This window comes from Anolis sagrei, chromosome 1 (genome assembly GCF_037176765.1).
Source record: "Anolis sagrei isolate rAnoSag1 chromosome 1, rAnoSag1.mat, whole genome shotgun sequence".
In the NCBI taxonomy this organism is placed as follows: domain Eukaryota; kingdom Metazoa; phylum Chordata; class Lepidosauria; order Squamata; family Dactyloidae; genus Anolis; species Anolis sagrei.
Window position 1 is genome coordinate 67,842,194 of NC_090021.1, and position 21,758 is coordinate 67,863,951.

At 37.4% G+C, this 21,758-nt stretch overlaps 1 protein-coding gene across 5 annotated transcripts in view; it reads right to left on the reverse strand.

The window, feature by feature from the left end:
* Nucleotides 1–21,758, reverse strand: part of MAP3K4 (mitogen-activated protein kinase kinase kinase 4) — a 68,010-nt gene that overhangs the window by 26,880 nt on the left and 19,372 nt on the right. For all 5 annotated transcript variants that reach the window (XM_060753681.2, XM_060753683.2, XM_060753680.2 and 2 more), the window contains exons 2-6: nt 13,141–13,331; nt 9,346–10,709; nt 4,801–5,043; nt 3,879–4,025; nt 636–793 (exon numbers count right to left, since the gene is read on the reverse strand). In XM_060753681.2, the coding sequence (XP_060609664.2) occupies nt 636–793; nt 3,879–4,025; nt 4,801–5,043; nt 9,346–10,709; nt 13,141–13,331 (2,103 nt within the window). The remainder of the gene's footprint in view (nt 1–635; nt 794–3,878; nt 4,026–4,800; nt 5,044–9,345; nt 10,710–13,140; nt 13,332–21,758) is intronic.

Here is a 21,758-nt window from a genome sequence, read left to right on the forward strand (position 1 = left end):
AGCAAATCTACAAAGGACCCTTACAGTTAAGACTTGTAGCTCCATTTGTAAAAAACCAAAATTCAATTCATAATTATTTTCTGAATATCATTTTTTTCAGTAAAAGGGGATCTTTTAAAGTTTCCAGAAGTTTTACACCTCTAAATATTGAAAACTCTAATTATATATTTAATGTACTAGAACTTCACAAATACAACTACAGGCATTCCCTGGGTTCTGAACAAGACAAGTTCTGTAGGTTTGTTCTCAAGTTGAATTTGCATGTTAAATCAGAACAAATATATTTACATTGCAATTTACATTAGAAAAATATTTTGCTATCTGTGCCCCTGTTCAGAAGATTTCATCTGACTTTCTGTTCCTGTGATAATTGAATTTTGAAAAATCTGGCTTGTTGTGGAAACAAGGATTGTGATAAAGCTTCAGTCGAGACATCCCCATGATAACTCTCATAGGAGTGAACTTCCCTTCCTAGAGGCAGATTTCTCTGTTGTCTCACCCCTGTTAATAACTAGGAGTCTTGTGTAGGTTGATGTTAGTAACACAGGGATTACCTGTAATTTTGAAAAGTATTAAATCTCCTATTAATAAAATTTAATTCAAAGCTAAACAAACATGAGAATTAGAATAACTACCAGAACAGTTTTCCAGCTTGAGCTTCACCTCCTCGTATATAAGGAGTAATTTCTTTGGTGAAATTCCATTCTTCTTCCAAGAGATTTTTTAAACTATGAGATGCCTGAGGTAACTGCTGCAGCATTTGGATCCAGCTTCGCATATAATCAAAATATACCTTGAAATGTGAGGAAAAGCCAATTAGATGATAGCTTCAAAGTGTGCTCATAAACTCAAAAATGTGCTACAGTAAAAGCAGAACCTATAGAGAATACGCTGATAGCTTTATGAAATGGAACATGCCTTACATACTTTCTTATCCTCTCTCTAAGCAAATATCCATTTATGTGCAGAATCATGTTTTATATCTGATCTATATATGTTTAGAAGTTCCTCTGAATTCAGTAGAACTCAATCCTTAGTAATTATGTCTGTGAAGCTGGTATGACTTTCCACAGTTTTGTAATGAAAACAATCCAAATTCTATTGATGAATGAGAGATAGCTGCAAGAAATCTGTAAATCAAAGCAATCCATCCTTTAAAATTGAATGTTTTCATTTCCAAGTTCATAACAGAAATTAATAATTTTCTCATGGAGATTAGGAAATGTTTAAAAAGTAAATTAAAACAACACAAGTGAGGAACTCAATGAGAAATGTTGGATGTGGATTCCTAGTTTCAATATGACTTCCCCTTATCCAGAGCTCCAGGAAAAATGAGTCTTTTTCTGACCACTCTGAAAGCCAAAATATAACTCACCTTTATTTTTATCCATGTTTTTCAAATGACACCATTAATATTTATAGTCCTTGGAAGTAAGGCCCTTGTTGGGTCCCTTTTTAAAAATAGCAGTCTCTCTTAAGTTATTGAGATAATCATTATAAGGACAGGCTGCTCACCTGTAACTGTGTTTCTTCAAGTGGGCCTCTGTGTATTCCCAACCTCTGATTTTCAAGTTGGCAGTAATCCCACCTACTCCTTCCCAGGGCATAAAAGGTGCTCTGACCCCATGCTCCTCAGTTCCTGAGCTGCAAGTAGCAGCTAGAAGGAGGAAGTTTGCATAGTACACGGGTGTAAGAATTCACAGATGACCACTCAAAGAAACAGTTATATGTGAGCAACTTGTCCTTCTTCATGGACTCTGTGAATACACACATATGGAGACGAGCAAGCTGAGGTATAAGTAGACAGGACATATGTCAAACCAGCATCTGGTAATGTGTAAACCAAGTGTAACATTTATTGACACATAGCAATAGAAAACTGCATAACACTGCAGTGCAAAAAACACGTTACCCACCAGGGCAATGATTGAGTAAGTACCATATGGAAACAATAACCCTTTCTGGCAACAGCAGAAGGTACTCTTAGTTAGGAAGAAATATATTTCAGTACAAACAATTTTAATGAATGTATCAACTTAGTGCAACAATAGGCATCATATGCAATAGCACATAAGCAAGAGAAGAAGCTTTACAATGTTCTTAATATAGACATTATGAAAACTCTCAATAACACATGTGTTATACTACAGAAAAAACGTGTTGGTCTATCACTGGCTTGGGTTTACAACTGAGAAGGGGCATTAACCCTTGGGTGGGGCATAGTCGGCCCTGGTGGCTAGGCAAGAGGAAAGGATCGGTCTGCCAAAGGGAGTGTCCGTGTGTAACCTCGTCCAATCTGTAATGAGACCCAAAAGTCAAAGGGTTGGCTCAAATTGCCTCATGAAGGAGTTAAGAGAGTGGCATGGCCAGAATCGATCAAGCCAACCATAACGAGGCTATCAAGCTCGATTTTGATGGCGCTCTCAATGATATCGAGTGCAGGGACAGATTAGGCCTCAGGCTCGGTGGCCTAGATTTCTTTGAAGCTTGACCCCTTGGAAGGGTCTGTCAATGGCGCTGACATCAATGAAGCTGTAGAGGTCAGTGGAGCCATGGCCTGTTGGTACAGGAGTGCTTTCAGCCTGGACACCCTGTTCTTGCAAGCCTGGGCTGTGAAGGTCTGGCAATGCTGGCTCAAGCCGGCCACATGACTCTCTCCAAGACAGAGAAGTCACTTGGAATGGCCATCAGAATCCGGGATCTTTGACGCACCCTAGATATAGCGCTTGAAGCGTGTCGTCAACATCTTTTTGGAGAAAGGCATGTGATTCACGCAAGCTAAGTTCCAGAGGAACTGAGGAGAATGCGGCCAGGGTGCCTCTTATGCCCTGGAAAGGAGTGGGCAGCGTTACTACCAAAACTTGAAAATTCAAGAATGGGAAGCTTTCCGTTAGAGTCTGCACAGGCACAGTAAACCCATATGTGTGTAATCACAGAGACTATAAAGAAGAAATAAAGTACCTTTCATTTTCAAAGTGCCATACAAATTGGCTTTATTGGCAGGTTTTACATCATCAAGGACATGTCCCAAAAGAAAAAAAAGGGAGTGGAAAGCATGCACTGAAGCATTTGCAGTTTCACTGGATGATGAATAGGGACTAGCTTATCTCCTTCTTATCACACTGTTCCATCTTGGAGACAGAGTGATGTAGTCTCCAACTGATCTTTAGTCTCCTGATAAGTGGCAGAGACTAGATTGTGTTTTCCTCCAGTTCTGCAGCTCCAAAGTTACTAAAAATTATTGAGAGTGGTTGTTTTTTTCAGCAAGGAGAGGGGAGGGGATACATTTCTGTGGCTAACAGATTGGACCAGACTGTTGTATACCTTGGCATTATGTTCTCCCTGGAAAGAAGACATGCAGCCTTCTGTGCCCTAGGCGTCCCTTTTGGAAGCATGCTGCTCTTCAGCCCTGTAATTCCAAAATTACACCCACAGGGATATATTAGAAATATAGGGAACTCTTCCTTATTTTGGGATGGAATTCAAAAATGTAGACGTCTCAGCCTGGATCTGTACACAAAGGGATCTTGTAGCACATTTGAGACTAGGAGAAAGATTTCATCAATTTAAGTCTACTTCATCTGATGCATGGAGTGGAAGGACGGTCCTCTTCTTTTTGAAATTATAGAGGCATCTGCTCACACATGTTTAGTAAGAATAATAACTATAGCATTTGAAGAATGTTACACAAACCAATGTGCAATCTTAACACAGAATTCCCAATAATATGATGTGTGGTTTTAAAAAACCAAATCATGAAATTTGAAGTGAGAAGCTTATCACTAGAGAAAACGAACTAAAGATTATAAGAGATATCAAGTCAGATGGACAAGATTTTAGGCTTGAGATACTAGAAGTTATGAGGAACTACTACTTACCATTAACATCTTATGCAGATCTTCTTCAAAAGAGTCGATGTTGCAGTTGTTCTTCTGTAAATCATCTAACACCTCGCGTAACATAAACTGATAATATTGCTTCATTAGCAGACCACCCTTCAGGACCTCTTTACACTCTCGCACTAACTGTAATGAAATAGTCCATAAATATAGCAATAAATTTGATGTTTTCTTATTCGGAATTGTGAAATTTGGCATTAACACCAGCTCCTTTGTGGCATAAGATCAAGCAAAACAAAATGTACAGTTGCAGAATAGCTAGTTGATCACAGTGCATTTCTATAGTCCTTAATTATGCCAAATATTTTTCAATCTTTTCCTCATCCATTCTCAAAATGACACAGGCCTACTATATTTTATTGTGTCTTTAGAAGCCATATATATCAGAAGAAACAGAGAGAATCTCAAATATTTGATAGAGAAAAGAATACATTGGGGTTTGCTTGTAACTCGGATTGTAGGTCTTCTGAAAATGAAAGTGTTTGGATGCAGAATTAAACAATAACTCAAACTGCTAACATAGATTAGGGTGTTAATTTTATTAAATTTAAATAAAATGGATGCCTCTCCTAACTCCCTTTCATTCAGCAGACATTTAATCTAAGATATGGTCATGCATGTCTTCCACAAAAACCTTAGTAACAATCCTTACTTTAACCAGAAACAGAAATGACAACACGTTTTCTATTTAATTGCTTATAATAGTAAGCAACTCAGCAAAATGACAGATGACATCAGTGTAACCTTTAATAAGAGAAAGGATTTTATATACCATGTGTTAGCATTACCTTCAAATAATGTCTTCCTTCATAAACTTTTAAGTATATTTCCCTCCAACTAGGTAGTTATTAATGTATTCTGGACGAATATTAGCTTTACCAATAAAACCAATCAGGCGTACCTGCTTAATACTCAAGAGAGATGGCTCCCCTGCAGGTCGTTGTTCCAATCTTAATTTGAGACATTCATGGATAACATTGAGGAGGACTCGGCAAAGAACTAGAAATGCCGGCTCAAAAGATGGTAAATCCATGGCTTTCAGTTCTTCCCATGACACAGTACTGCATTTTTGATCTGAAGAAGGCGGAGAATTTGACAACTGCACGTAATCTGAACATAAAATGGGATCTGGATATTCTGAAAACTAATAAAAAACAGACAGTTTACAAGTAATTTTCCCAACTCCAAGTTAGCAGCTCATTAGGGGAAAATTTCCCCATGCTCATTCCTCAAACAAAACTTTAAAAACCACTGTAAGAAATCCATCAAAGTTGCCTGACAAAATTGTAGCATTGTAGCTGTAGATCAGGGGTCCTCAAACTAAGGCCCAGAGGCCGGATGCAGCCCTCCGAGGTCATTTACCCAGCCCTCGCTCAGGGTCAACCTAAGTCTGAAACGACTTGAAGGCATAAAACAATAACAACAACAATCCTAGCTCATCAGCCAAAAGTAGGCCCACACTACCCATTGAAATACTAACAAGTTTACATTTGTTAAATAGTTCTTCATTTTAATTATTGTATTGTTTTTAAGTGGATTTTGCACTACAAATAAGATATGTGCAGTGTGCATAGGAATTCATTCATATATTTTTTTCAAATTATAATCCGGCCCTCTAACAGTTTGAGGGACTGTGACCTGGCCCTCTGTTTAAAAAGTTTGAGGACCCCTGCTGTAGATGAAAGCCACAATTCAGAAAGTATAGCACACATGCTGCTGGGTACCTGCAGAGCATTTGAACATCCTCATAATCACACTATAACAAATTGATAAGCAATACAAAACAATAAAATACATGCAAGTGTTAGGCGGTGTATTAAAAGAATCTAGATTGTGGGCTGATGATATAAAATCCCTCTTCCCAAAAAAAGCTGTTTCTCAAGACAGCAAGAAAACTGGACTAAATAAGAATGCAGAAAGAGGACACAAGTAAATTGCACATTACACACCACAACTCAAAAGAGTGGCCTAATGCAAATCTGTCAAATATCTCCAAAGAATTCCATTGAGAGTGAAATGTGAATAAGCTAAATAAGATAAAGGTAAAGGTAGTCCCTTGACATTAAGTCCAGTCATGTCTGACTCTGGGGTGTGGTGCTCATCTCTATTTCTAAGCCGAAGAGCCAGCGTTGTCCGTAGACACCTCCAAGGTCATGTGGCCGGCATGACTGCATGGAGCGCCGTTACCTTCCTGCCAGAGCGGTACCTATTGATCTACTCACATTTGCATGTTTTCGAACTGCTCGGCTGGCAGAAGCTAGGGCTGACAGCGGAAGCTCACGCCGCTCCCCGGAATCGAACCTGCAACCTTTCGATCAACAAGCTCAGCAGCTCAGTGCTTTAACCCACTGTGCCACCGGGGGCTCCTAAGCTAAATAAACAGCTATATAAACTGTCAAAATCCTGTAAAAGCTGAAAGTGACACTGCAGGCTTGTCTTAATTTATTAATGTTCAATTCAAATTATTCAATGCATCCCAAAACAATGGTTAGATTTAGGTGAAATTAAAAATCTAACAATATGCACATTTCCACTGGGGTCAACTTAAAAATAAACTGTATTAGCTGGAAGAAAGTATGTTGTAACAATATCCTTGATTACTGGTTGGGGATGATGAAAATTTTACTCCTAAATCTGGAGAGCATATGGTTGTCTATTCTAACATAGACAGAAACATGTAAATCAAACCTTATCTCAGGCCTAAGGCAGCCTTGGAAAAAAGTTACCTCTAAAGACCCTCCTCGGGGTTATTTGGCAGCAAAAAATGGCTAGTAAAGTGAGTGGGAGCAGCAACATCCTTTTTTTCACCAGAGATATTAGACATTAAAACTGATGCTTACTGACAAGGTTGTGCAATGTTCTAAGTGCGTTCTACAAACACACTTACAACACAAGTATCCTAAGATACCAGGTATTAATGCACAGTTGAACAAGGAAGTTCCTTCCCAGTTTTCATGGGACACTACACTGCATAAACATATCCTAGGGTATCTCAACACTGACCATTTAGGTCAGTTCCAAAGTGCAACAGCAGAAACAGGTTTCATGGTGTGGATGACTAAACTGTCCTCTATGCAGAGGTGGCCCAACCAATCACTGATATATATTTTCTGTTCGTCATAGGAGTTCTGTGTGCCATATTTGGTTCAATTCCATCATTGGTGGAGTTCAGAATGCTCTTTGATTTTAGGTGAACTATACATCCCAGTAACTACAACTCACATATGTCAAGGTCTATTTTCCCCCAAGAGCGCCTCAAGAGCGCCCCTGGGCAAAATCAACTATACTGCAAATGCTTACTCTGCGTAATGGGTTGAGCCGCCCCTGCCTCTATGGAACCAGTTTTGAGACTTGGATCCTGATTAAGCACCAACAGAGGCTGACCTCAAACCAGTTCAGGATCTACAGTACAGCTTGACAGCCTCAGAGAATCCATTTTGTTTTCAACTCCCTCCACAAGAATGTGCATCAGTATAGCACTTCAGGTGTTCATACAGAAATTTGTATTCCGTGAAGTGGCTTTTGCCATGCAATGTGTACACTAGAATGTGCTAATGAACATTACGGACTCTATTTTGGAGTATTCATGACTTTGATTATCCTAGTTTAAAGAGTACAACATTGCAGTTTTGCAGTGTGATTTGTATAACCACAGCACTTTCAAGCTAACTTCAGTTGCATTCAAGAGTCAGTGTAGTTGGTGCCCTACTTTAAGCAATAATACCAGCAGTCTCTCTTATATCTTGCCTCTTCTGAAGAAGTGTATAATTTAAACCAACAAAACAAGAACAATCAGAAACTATAGATGTTAGACAATGTGCCACTATTGTTCTCCATCCCCCGTCGCCTTAAACAATACATACCGAGTTTTGTTGTTTTGTCCACTGGCAGTTAAATTATTGTTCTTCATCATAATATAACTTCAAAGGACAGGACCAGGTTTAAGGAAGGGACATAAAGTACTATGAAATATATTTTTACTAAGTATTGGTTTTATGACTATTCAACACACCTTAGTTGACACAGGCTGCCCAAAACATTTACTAAAAAACAAAAATACATTTTAATATTTTTATGTTTACTGGTTTAAATTTTAATGACACAAAGGGTTTATTTTGTGTGTGTGTGTTAACGTATTTAGATTGTTTACGTTTGCACTGTGTCCTATTTATTGTTACTTTTCTTGAATCTGTATTTTCAGGAGAAAGGTGGGATAAAAATAAAGTAAATAAACAAATATGTGTATAAAAAAGAAAAGCAGGCATACCTGGGTTTAATCTTCTCAATTAAAGAGCTCTTTTAAATGCTGTTATTATTATTACATTTTTCTATTCTAACACCTGGACCCAAAGGTGAGTTATTCTGGAGTTATTCATTCAGTACCTTAATCTTCTAAAAACCTTTGTTTAGTCCCAAACCCCACTTCCATACAATACAATAGTTTTAAAAATGTTTCTTAGCATGTCATATAATTCCCTTCTCTGGTCATTGCAATATTTATATAAAAAAATTAAAGTATAACACTGTAAAAACCACTGTTACATATCTTATGTTATCACTGCATAATTAAAACAAAAGCAACAAGTGGGTAAAACAACAGTCTATAAATTTGTATCTGAAATACAAGAAAAATTCTTAAAATTAGAAGAAAGACTCTGATAAATTGTTTCATCCATGGAACAAGTTGCACAGAAAAGTAACAGAACTCCTCTTGACCCATTTCATTTCAAACAGAGTTTACAAATATAATAAAGTTTCTTAATATTTGTGCCAATTCATTTTTTAAAAACTGAACAGATTCCACGCATAAGGCCCACTGTACAGCTATCATGGGGCTTCACCTAAAAGTAGAGTGACTGAAACTGGCATACCACATTATGGTTTTACATATGATAGTTCACATAACACATTACACAATTAAGATGTCTCACTAGCTAGGCAATTCATATCACAGTACAACTGTTTACATATATTCAATATGCAGAAAAATGATTCTGAAGGGCAAAATAGAACAGAACCGTTGTTGAAAGCCTTGAGATGGGAACAAGGAAGAGGGCCTCTCGCCAGCTACTCTCAGTCTTTGGCACACTCTTCAAGCCTTGCTCTCATTCCAAACCTTTCCATACCAACAGACTTTTAGGTCCTGACTCTAATGAGCTTTAAATAGTGTGCTGTTTTTTTGGTTTTTATGCGCTGTCTTTTAATGAAGTCTTCAATTATTTAAATTCTATAGATTGCACAGGAATCTTGGATGCATTTTAAAACAGCTACTATGTAGTATTCTTTCTAATCTGCACTGGTTTAAATATTTTGTAAGACATTGTGGGTTCCAGCATGGAAGGAAAACCATGGGATATAAATGAAAGAGGAACAACAGCATCAACCAATCATGTGATGATGATACCAGAGAAAACATCCACCTAACACATCTACATTCCCAACCTACCTCCAACTGCTGATCATTCTTTATCAATGCCATTCGGGCCCTTTGTAAGGAACCATGCATTAACTTGTGCAGTCTTAAAATTAGCTTTCGTAACCCCATTTGTTTCAGTGCTTTATCTACAAATGGTCTATAAATAGAGGTCAAACAGTGTCTGCTGCAGCCGGCCTCACCACTGCACTCTGTGACAACCCAGCAGGTTGAGTCATCCTCGGATTCAAGCCTGTCAAACTTTCTGGACAAATGATCCTGTGCCTCAAAGTCAAAATTTGGCCTACTAGGAAAATTATTCTGGATGGCTTGTCTGAGTTCCTCCACACTCTCCTCTGAGATTTCTTCTTCATCTTCGCTTTCCTCTGTGCAAGCCCCTGAAGTTTCCCTGTCCTCATCTTCTGGGTCCATATCCCTGAACGGACCAGGAGAGGGGATTTCAAACACTGGCCAGCCAATGTCAGAGAGATCCTTGATGCCCAAAACAGTTCCCATAATCCTTAGTTTCTGGTTTAAGTCTTTTGTAATGTTTAACCAAAGACAGAGTGCCTGCACCCTGTCCTGAAAATCCTTTGCAGCGTATTTTTCATAGTCACTTTGAAGGGCCTTCAGAGATGGATAAAGTGCTTCTACATATTCTAGCAGCTCCATTATCCGCTTTACTTGTTCAAACGAGACCCGCTGTCGATGGAGGTGTTCATGGTAGCTTGAGTAGCCCACAGCACTAGCTCCATAGGCTGCTTTACACAGTCTTCCCGATGTACCATTAAGACTGGCTCCATTTTCTATACAAGAAAGGTTCCCATAGTTCACTTTGAAAGTAAGAATTTCATTGACAATATCTGGGATCGCTTGACGGGCTGTGTACAAATAGAAATCTTGGTCGTTAATAGTCCGGCCTGCATGCCAAGCTTGTAGTTCAAGCCAGATCAATTCATTGGATCGGTTTAACTCAACAGAGGAAGTGCTTTCTTGGCCTTTTTGCTCCTTGTCCTTTTTCTTGGAAACTGAGGTAAGCTTTAACAAAAGCCGTAGGGTTTCGAAGAACTTCAGGCGGTCGGCTGGGTAATCAGTTCGGGAAGTCTGCCGTGTGGTTTTGGCTATAGGCACAGGTACAGATACTGGAGGCTTTGCATTGCTGCAGCCAAGGCTGAGGTAAGGCTTATTGAGATCAACATCTAGAATGGACTTTTTTGGCAAGGACCCACCAACCGATTCCAACATGAATGAACACTGTACGTTTTTCTTGTGATCCCTCTCTGTTGTCCTTAAGGTGGCTCGGATCTTTTTCCCTTGCTTGTAGCTGTGTTCTTCTGAGTTCTCAACAGTTTTGACACTCTCTTTGTTAGGCAGCTGGTTTGGTGAGCTCATCTTTTCTGAAAAATCATAAAACAAAAAGCATTTGGAGAACACAAAAAAGCTGGGGAAAGTTTTAAATTATTAATACATTCTCTCTATTCCCACCATTTCTATGAGTTTTCAGTTTTAACTGTGCCATGCTAAATATATAAAAAATCTCCTAGAAATTTCAATATGTAACAGGCCTTTAAAATTAAGTAATGGTTTCCAAAATCAAGGTTTCAAATATAACACATTCCTTCTACTGATTGACAATTTTATTATCATAATCCAAGTATTAAAAATAATACTGTATTTGAAAAGATGATTTTTACTAGTTGCCATAAGAAAACGTGGCATAATAGAGTACAGCAATAAAAGTTATATCTCACATAATTAAAGATGGGGCATAATGCATCAATAAATACTCCAAATGTGTATTTCCAAACCTGGATTCTTGAGCTCTAGTATGTTGTAGTGGTTTAAGTGTTGAGTAGACAAGGGTTTGAAACACTGCTCCATCATGGAAACTCACTGGGCAACCTTGGAGAAGTCACAGCTCTCTCAAGGATCAAAGGAAGGTTATGGCAAAACTTCTTAGAATAAATCTTGTCCTCTCCCCTCCCAACAAAAAATCTACAAGACGGATTGCCACAAATTGGAATTGACTTGGAGGCACAATGACATAACAACCGATTTCTTAATTAATTTCTCCCCTTTGTACTACTATCCCTCCCCCAAGTGAACAAGAATCTTTTTGAGATTATCTAGATATATGAAATTGATGTCACACTTTTTGTTTGTTTCTTACACTCTTAGTTATTCATATTTAACCACAACCTAACTTAAGACCTCAAAAAGATGTATTTTGCTTAACGGCCATTAATGATTTAATAGTAATGATTAATGACAAAGAAGAAAATACTGGAACACATTTGCTGCACAAAAATCAAGCCAATGCTGAGTCACTTTGTAACTAAAGACAGACATAATTATACTGTAGAGTATTTTAAATAATAGGTTTATGTCTGAAACCATGCTAATGGAAACATTGTGCTCAACTAATTGTAAGTATAAGAATTGACTTTTCATTATAATCATCTCTTTTGCTGCACACAGCAGCTGGAATCAGTAACTAACTGATAGTTCAGAGACCAGAGATAGTTCAGAGACCGTAAGATGGAATGGAGGAGGATTTCATATCTTCTTACCTCCACTGACATTTTTTAAACTCTACTGACACTTTCAAGTTCCAAAACTTGAAAGTGTTCCACATATATTTTTTAGAATTTGTTCCACATATATATTATAAATTGTTTTATCTGAAAGGTTTTATTTTTGCAACTTCTTTTGTATACAGCATCAGTTTACACCTGAATGGGGAATAAAATTACATTAGATCCACTGCCTTCTCACAGGCATGACTGGACTGCAGAAGAATGAGAAACTGGACTTACCATGAAGATTCATTTTGAGATGGCAAGAGGAGCAATCCACTATCCAATCACAATGGGTTGCTGATCTGTGCCAACCCAAGAAGGAGGGAAGTTACTGAAGCTGCTACCTGGCTTAGGGATTTTAGAGCCTATGATAGAGTTATTCAAGATTCTCTTCAAATACAGTCAGGGTTACAGATATGGCAGGAGCGAGCAACCTTTTGAGAATGGAGGGGGAGATTTAAGCTGTGCAAGATCAATGTGGGTCCAAAATATGTGAGAAGATCCTCACATGAACCTTTCCACATAAAGACAGGCCAAAGGAACAGAAGCAATAGAACATATTCAGCTGACACTTCAAAGAGCCAGTAAGCCCCAACTTAAACTGAGATGACACTGATGGACCACAAAGGAAATCTCACAGTTGTCTCTGTTCAATTAAATTAGCAAAGATTTCTCTACCCAATAATTGCCATCAGCTAGAGTTTGAGGAATAGCATCTATCATTAATATTATTACACATGGCAACTGTGGCTATCAAACTTCTTACTCCCCACCCCCATCTCACCTGACAATAAGAGGCAAAACAATGCTCTCCAGTTCTCCAGTGGGAGAATCTAGTCATTCTACATCAACAGAGCCCTGGGGGGGGGGGGGGGGGAGTAGCTTCCATGGATTAAGACATGTAGGATGGGCTTTAGTTCAAGGTGACAGATGCATGATAACCACCACAGCAGAGAAAGGACGAACAAAGAACAAACTGGTTCCATCTAGCCTTCTCTTTGACTGCATAGCACTAACATCCCACTTTCCAGCCACTGCTACACTGAATTGCTGGTCAGTAATAGATAATGGCATCTTTTGATTAATCCTACAATACAATTTTGGAAGGTAAAAGATAACATAGAAAACAGTCAGATATCATTTAAAATTTTAAAAAATCACTGGAGAAATTGCAAGGTATGTTAAATTTTTCAATATTGTTTTCTCCGGTCTTTTGCATACAAACTTACACAACATTTCTTATACACACCTTTCAGAGCAGAACGGCTGGTAGGTCTCCCAACGTTACTTTTTAGGTGTTTTGTTGATAAGCGTTTCATCTGCCGTGGGGTGCTAGGAGGAGACGTTCCATAGAAAGTTTCAGTATTTGTTTCATCTGATAATTCCTCAGGATCAGACTCAGATATCTTCCAAGAAACATTTTCAGGCCTGATCTCCTGCCTAAACAGTCAAAAGAATTAAGATATAGAGGTCAATACAGAAACGGAAGTCCATTAGACTATCTCCAGTTCAAGAATGGGAGCTTTCTTGCCACTCCCTATGAAATACAGTGATTCTTCAATAAAATGTTTCTCTCCCCCAGTTTTTAAGTTTTATCTAGTTGGAAAGTGTTAATGGTGAGAATTTGATGCTAGCATTTGCCCAATTGACAGAAAGCAAGAAATGATAATGTTCTTATAGTCAGCATACACACAACCACATGTACACAAAGCGTCCCACATATACCTGTAGCATGAGCAAGACTAATATGAAAAAGCATTAAAATGCACAATATACACATAGAAACATGCCTATCCCCACCAAATAGATAACCTTCTCACAAAATACATGCATAGAAATGGGATTGATTGCAAAGCCATATATAGGTTTTGTTTTTTAAAGAAGTCAGGAATTTGGCAAATAAAGAAGGACAGAACCCATATTTCAAAATATATTTAAAGTTTTTATAGTCAAAAAACGATGAAAAGATTTTTAAGTCAAGATTACAATAGCTCAACATGAGGAATATTATTCCTATTTTTGCTTTTCAGACAAGCAGACAGTCTATAGCACTAGAGAAAGTAAATTGCACAAATATATGCTTCTCAAATTCAAGATGCTTTATTGTTTTGAGTTTTTCAAATGTTACATGCTGCCTACACCCCAAAAAGAGAGCTTAAAGCTAAGAACAGATAAAATCAGCACTATTAATAATAACTTTCAAGTCCCTGCTTGTACAACATTCTTTTAAACCAAAATACATAGTACTGTATAAACAGCAGTCATCTGTAATGGTTTGAAACTCCTACTATTTTTACATGATGTCTAAAACTATACAGAACAAGGGTATGAAGTGGTGGCAAATCGTTAACCTCAAATTGATCAGGGATGAAAAAAGCTAAATAAATAAAGGACCAAAGTGATGAGAAATTATTTCTTGCCACCCATAACCTTACTTCTAGATGTCCCCATAGAACAGCAGAATTCAAAAGGATCACAGAGGTCATGAAGTCCAACCCTCTGTCATGCAAGAATACACTGCTAAAGTACTTCTCTCTCTCCAAGGAAATATTTTCCAATGCCACAGCTCTTACAGTAAAAAAGTTCTTCCTAACATCTGGGTGGAGACACCTTTTTGGTAATCTGAATCCAAAAAGAGCCAAAAAAAATCAACTGCCAACTCCTGCTTTGCAGCTGCCTGTTTAGCTTCATGAAGATCTGACAATGCACTAGATGATAATCAAAGCCAACAGGGAGGGGAAAATGGAAAGGGAAAAGGAATTCTTAGCAACCACAAATATTACGTTTTTAGGGCTTGAAAAGTCTTTAAACTATTACACCAATACTGGACTGTAAATTATTGAAGTTAACAGCAGCATATTCAACCAAACCTGAAAATGAAGTACAAGTCATAGTAACTCCATTAAAATAGTCATAAAATGCTCAAAATGCCCACCTCCCACCAGACCTTTTCTTGCTATATCTTGTATTGACTCCAATTTCTATATCTTTTTCAAGGGCAATCCCATGCAGAGTGAGTAATTTTTTGCAGGCTAATGTAAGTGGGAAACAGCATAAATTACAGCTGGTAAAGTCCTGTTTTGCATTGCTTTATTTATTAGTTGTCATGTGTTGTCAAGTTATCTTCAATCCATGGTGACTATGAATTAAAGGCTTTGAAAGGACCCTATTATTAACAGCCTGCTCAGATCCTCCAAACTCAAGGCTATGATGTCCTCGATTGAATGAATCCACTTGTAATACAGCCTCTCTCTTTATCTGGTGCCTTCACCTTCAAACTGTCTTTGTAGTCAGACTTTACTGCACCTAAATACCAAATTGGTCAGAACAGAAAATATGGTTCTTTGCACCTAACATCATTTGATTTCTGACAAGAAGAGATTTGGATCAAGGACCAGCCCAAAACTACAAATCTGATCTTTTAGGGCAAGTGTATCTCCCTCCACATCCAACCACACACCCAATTCTTAGTCAAGCATCTAACAGTATTTCCATTAACAAGAATTAAAATTTAGGCCCCTTTCACGCAGCTGAACAAAATCCCACATTATCTGCTTTGAACTGGAATATATGGCAGTTCAAAGCAGACATTGTGGGATTATCTGCCTTGATATTCTGGGTTACATGGCTGTGTGAAAGTGCCATTAGACTCTTTGCCTACCACTCAAATTTATCAATAGACAACCAGACCAAGGATGGTGAAAAATTATCAAAGCTGAGTCCAGGATGCAATCCCTATTATTGTGAAGAAAAAACTGAAAGTAGATAAATGATGGATATTTACTTCCTTTTGTCAATGGAAATATTATCTAGATCTTGGGAGAAACTATCAGAAGCAACATTCTGAATGTCTGGACCTCCTGGCCTGTCTTTAGTCTAAGATACTTGGCTACAGAAGAACATGCTTGAGGGATGAAACTAGAACTGCATGAGACTGAATGGCAGAGAGATTAATTTTCCTCTATTTCACATGATCTACCTAATCACATACAATTTCATTTGTGCATGGGCAAGAAGAAAAGATGGTACCATAAACAGTGCTTCTGACAGGATCTCAAAACCTTTAAATTAATGTATAATAATTAGGGGTTGAAAAATATTTCATACAGTCAATTTTGATGCAAATTTGGTCAATGAAACATGCACATTCTTGCATAAATGAAATGTAATGAATAACATTTGTATAAAAGCATTAAAGCTCTAAACAGTCTGGGTCCTTATTATTTGAAGAAGAGTCTCTCCCTATATATGGCTGTCTGAAGATTGAGAGTTGCTGGAGCAGTCTGCCTGCATTTCTCACTAAAAGGAAATATATATTAGCATGGAAGAGGGACTTCTCTGCTATGGTGCCCTACTTGAAAAATTCTTTCCCTTTGAGGCCTCCTTGGCACAAACACTGGCATAATTCCAGCACAAAATAAAAATGTTTTCTTTAAAAAAAATGAAAGCTAACACATTTTGTCCAAATCTTCAACCATGTGGTTTTAAATTGCCTTAAACTGTTTCAGTTTCAAACCACTTTTTTTCAAGCATTAAATTGCACAACAAGTCTTTAGCCTGTTGTAATTATTCTTACTGTTTAAAGTGGTTTCACTCGATTTTACTTCAGTATACGCAGAACATAAATATTTTAATAAATAAATGAATTCAAAAATGTAGAATACACATAATAGTAGTTTCAGGACGAAAATAAGTATTCTCGGGGCTCATTAGATTATATTAAGGCATGAGGGACTTTGGTACTGATGAGTTAGAGGACACACATTTCAAGTCAGTACTGTCTCCCATGCACTGCTGTTTAACATCTAGACAAAACCACTAGGTCAGGTCATTTGAGGATATGGCCTGCAGGTGGTATTCATCCCTCCCTCCCTCTCTCTAAAATCCTCGATGACTTTCATTTTTATCAGACTCTAAAAAGGCAGCAAAAGTACTGGTAGCTCTGAAGTTGTCCAGAAATTATTCTCAGCACTTCTATATGCATTAAGAAATAAAGGTCAATTATTAATAAATAATAAATATCAGACCAGAAAAAAGAATAGAAAAGCAATGTAATAGTGAAAAAGAACAGAATTATATATGAATGTCTCCAACCCAAGGGAAGGAAAGTCACTAAATTGGAAGAGGTGGAAGGAGAAGAGAGTATAACCAAATATTAATATTGTATAAACGTTGGGAAGTATTGTATTGGTTCATGCATATATACATGTATATTGATTTGTTTCATTGCTTTTTATAAATATGAAAATTGAAAATAGAAAAGCTTATTAACCCCCCCCCCCCCAAAAAAAAAAAACTACACATATGCCAAACAGAGAGGTGGAAAGAAATAAAGTCAAGCCAATTCATTGAAACAATGCCTACCACCTTATTTGATTCTGGCATGGGTTTTCAGACATGGCTTTTTGCAAACATACAGAAATGCATACAAACCACATGCTGTTTAGAACAAATTAATTTTGCAACAGAATCAAACATGAAATTATTCCTCTTTGAGTCCGATCATTGTTAAGTTCTCAGACTGTGAACCTCATAACAACAACAACAACAACAACAACAACCTTATTTATATCCTGCCACTTCTCTCCAAAGGGACTCAGGGCAGGTCACTATAGAAAAAATATAGTATACATAATAATACTCAACCAACCAAGACAAACAACATTCATCAACTGACAAATCAGCATATTATTTATTTATTATTTATTACTTGCATTTATTGACCGCCCCTCTCAGCCCGGAGGCGTATGATACACAAACAAAATAAAACAGTAATAAACATATTAAACAACAAAATGTCAGAATAAATATAAACTGGGTGATGATCAAAACATGTTATACACCAGAGGCAAAAACTAGCTCCTATTAATAAAACAGTTAAAATCCAGTTAATATTGGGATCAATTAAAATTCCATCATTTAAGTTATAGTTATTGTCAAAAGCCTTCTTTCACATCCATGCTTTTAGTTCCTTTCTAAAGGTCATTAGACTGGGAGCCCATCTGACCTCTTTGGGGAAAGCATTCAAAAGATTTAATTGTGCGAAAGCCCTAGTGGCCACCGCTGACACCTGAGCTTCAAGAGTCAGCACTGAGTGCAGGAGGACCCCCAAGCTGAGGACCTGTGCCCTTAAGGGGAGTGTAACCCCATCGAGAACCTTCAACAGGAATTTTCTCTATTTTCAGTACGTCAGATTTCACTATGATTCAAGAGAGGATTTTAAAATTGACATGCATAGCTAACCTGCTCTCAACTGAATGCGATTTTTCTGCTTCTTGGCAGGAGGTAGGACTGGATGGCCCACGAGGTTTCTTCCAATTCTACGATTCTATAATTCTATGATTCTATGAAGTTTCTAAGAATAAATCTGAAATCATTTATAATTTCATGTTTACATCTGTGAACTTAAAACACATTCCCACAAGCATTAGATTAAACGCCAGTGCTGATTCTGGTAAGGTATCATAGGTACCATCTTCAAAATATTTGAAGATTGTATGTTTCTATGTACGATACAATAAAAAATTTAAAAGGTATCATAGGTACAGTTCTAATTAAAAAATATCTATGTCTTACCAAAATGAGTACTTTCGGGGGGGGGGGTGAGGAAATTCCATCTAAAATTCCTATCACTTTCTAACTTGCTGTGTAAAATGGTATCTACACTACATCTCACTTAGTCATGCTTCATCTGATATTGTACTGCCACAGAATAACTTAGAATTGAATCATTCCCTTATCTTAAGGAAATATATAGTAACAGTATTTGTAGGTTTAATTGTGACTCTCCTATATCTGTTCTTTGTATGATTTTTTCAATCCTAACTAATGGTTAGTCAATTTTAAGACAGCTTTTCATTTATGTTGATCTTAGTGTTATCAATTCATAACATAATAGTGGTTTATCTATAATTGTTATTTAACTGGACATGAAATAAAAGATTGCACTGATTTCTCTCCAGGAGCATATATCAATGCTAATGGGTGGATTTACAAGAGCAGTCATAATTAGCAAGCTAGAATCTACTCACTCCACTGCAACAACACTATTCTATCTCTAGTAACCTTTGCGATCACAAGAGTGAAAACTAGACCACAGAAATGCAACCATAGCTGCATTAGGAAAAATGGGCCTCTGTGCATCAGTTTCTCTATATCTACCACAAGTGCTGAAACTAGGAATCCTGACATCATCATGGACTGTTAATAGTTTTAGCAGCAGCAATTTCAGCAAGGACAGCAGAAGCCGATCTGCAGACAGAGCAGTATACTGTCCCCTACTGCACCTGTTGAGGCTGTGAGACCAGAGAAGCCATGTGCTTGGCTATAGCCCCAAACCTGCTTTCACCATAACTGCAGCAGAAAAGAAGGGAACTTATAAAACAAACTGGACTACTATGAAACAATGCAATTCAACATCAGACAACAGCTAAAGTAACAGAAATTAAAGCTTTTGTGGTTACAGGATTATGCTGATACCTGTTTCCCACTGTAACAAAAAAAAATCTGTATACATACTTTATAGTTACAGAATATTCCATGTGATCACAGACACACATTTTATAATAATGAAAGAGGAATGCAAACAAAAACCTTGCAAAAAAGTGGAGAGATCACACTGAAAGCAAAATTCCCACTAGGATTAAGGACAGGGGGTTTCACCAAATACCCTATATCCTAAGACAAAAACATCAACCCAAAAAAACTGGGTCAAATTATCCATGGATCAATGTGATTATTTTGCCTTACCTCTGATCAAATAAAGGAAGCATCCTCTTCTCTGATCTGAGTGGCAAAAGGCAAGGCATTAGTCTTTCCTTGGAAAACCTAAAAGATGCACTAAGCTGCTCTCCTCTCCTCTGGCCTTTTTGAATACATGGCCAAGAAAATGATGCCAGGGGCAACTCAAAACCTCAGGCTGCTCTGAGGTTCCCCCCTCTTCACACATGGACCCTTGTCTTATTCATGGATCATGCCAAAATCCATAATTTTGGCCCCCAAACCTGCACTCAACTTATACACGAAGTCAACTTATACTTGACTAGATACGGTACTGTCTCCAGTAAGCCAACTGAATACCTATCTCCAGATCATTCGCAAAATGTGCATTCTTAAAGACTGGTTTCTATAGAAAATTAGAATGAGTGTAACTAAATCAGTATCAGAGGATTAATTCAAACAACAAGTGGGAAGGACACAATAATTTACTGAGCTATGTAAAAGGCCATATTAGTACCCATCCCAACTTACTATGTATGTTACAGCATAATGAAATATAACAAAACGTTTTGGATGAACCTTACCTTATACTAGAATTTTCAGAATGTATGTGATTACAGATAAAAGGCTAGACCAAGTATTGCTCAAGACTGCACAAATATTTTTGAAGCATCTGAATGCACTTTTAAGTGATTATTATTCTAGTACAAAAAGTATCCTGTAAATGCCTTAATGTCATTCTAAGTATCAGCAACACATAATTTGCAATCCTGGCAAAATGTTACTATTTAGATTCAAAATATAATTCAATTTCAGACAAGGAAAATGCTGTATTTTTTCAAATCAGACACACTTTCCCACTATAAACATATCTAAAAACGGGGTGCATCTTAGAATCACAGGTGATATTTATACACATACACAGACACACACACACACACACACACACAATATTCTGTTGGTGGTACTAAAATTACTGTGCACCTTACAATTGATGGTGTCTTCAAATCAAAGAAATACAGTAGACACAAAAGCAAAAAGAGCAAGTGCTTGCTTTATGTCTCAGGAAAAATGAACTGATTTGTAATGTCACCATTAGTCAGGCTAATGAGAAGGGGAGGGAGAAATCCTTTCTAGCAGATAAAGTAAGCTCAAAAGTAGTAAGAATGTAGAAAAGCTCAGGATACTTACAGCTTAGAAAGAGGGTATACTGAAGGGGAAAAACAATCAGCTTCTAAAGGAACTAATAATTACCCTGGAATAGGAAATTTAATATTCATCAGATTAAATTTCCCTGCAAATCTGGCTGTTCTGTGCAACAGTATACATCTGAAAAATTGTACTTACTCAGTACTACAATGTAACTTCTAGCAAGGCAAAAATCCCATAAAAAGAGTTATAACATGTGAATATGATAATAGCTGTTTCTGTGACAAATATTTCTAAAAGATCATGAATACACTGAGCACAGATTTTTGGCTAAATGATAACATAAGCCAAGGAGAAGTAAGTGTTGCCAATAAAGCAAACATAAGAAAATATTTACTAAAACTACTAAGAAACTTTCCAGAGAAGTAACTGGACTGTTAGATAACAATTCAATGAGAAGTTAGTGAAAAAAGAGAGGGGCTAATTTTCAAGAAACTGCAGAAATTATGTCTATTTTGGGTTGTTGTAGGTTTTTTCGGGCTATATGGCCATGTTCTAGAGGCATTTTCTCCTGACGTTTCGCCTGCATCTATGGCAAGCATCCTCAGAGGTAGTGAGGTCTGTGGGAACTAGGAAAATGGGTTTATATATATCTGTAGAATGACCAGGGCGAGACAAAGAACTCTTGTCTGTTGGAGCTCAGTGTGAATGTTTCAACTGACCACCTTGATTAGCATTTGATGGCCTGGCAGTGCCTGGGGCAATCTTTTGTTGAGAGGTGATTAGATGTGTCTGATTCCCCCCCCCCCTGTTGTTTTGCTGTTGTAATTTTAGAGTTTTTTTAATACTGGTAGCCAGATTTTGTTAATTTTCATGGTTTCCTCCTTTCTGTTGAAATTGTCCACATGCTTGTGGATTTCAATGGCTTCTCTGTGTAGTCTGACATAGTGGTTGTTAGAGTGGTCCAGCATTTCTGTGTTCTCAAATAATATGCTGTGT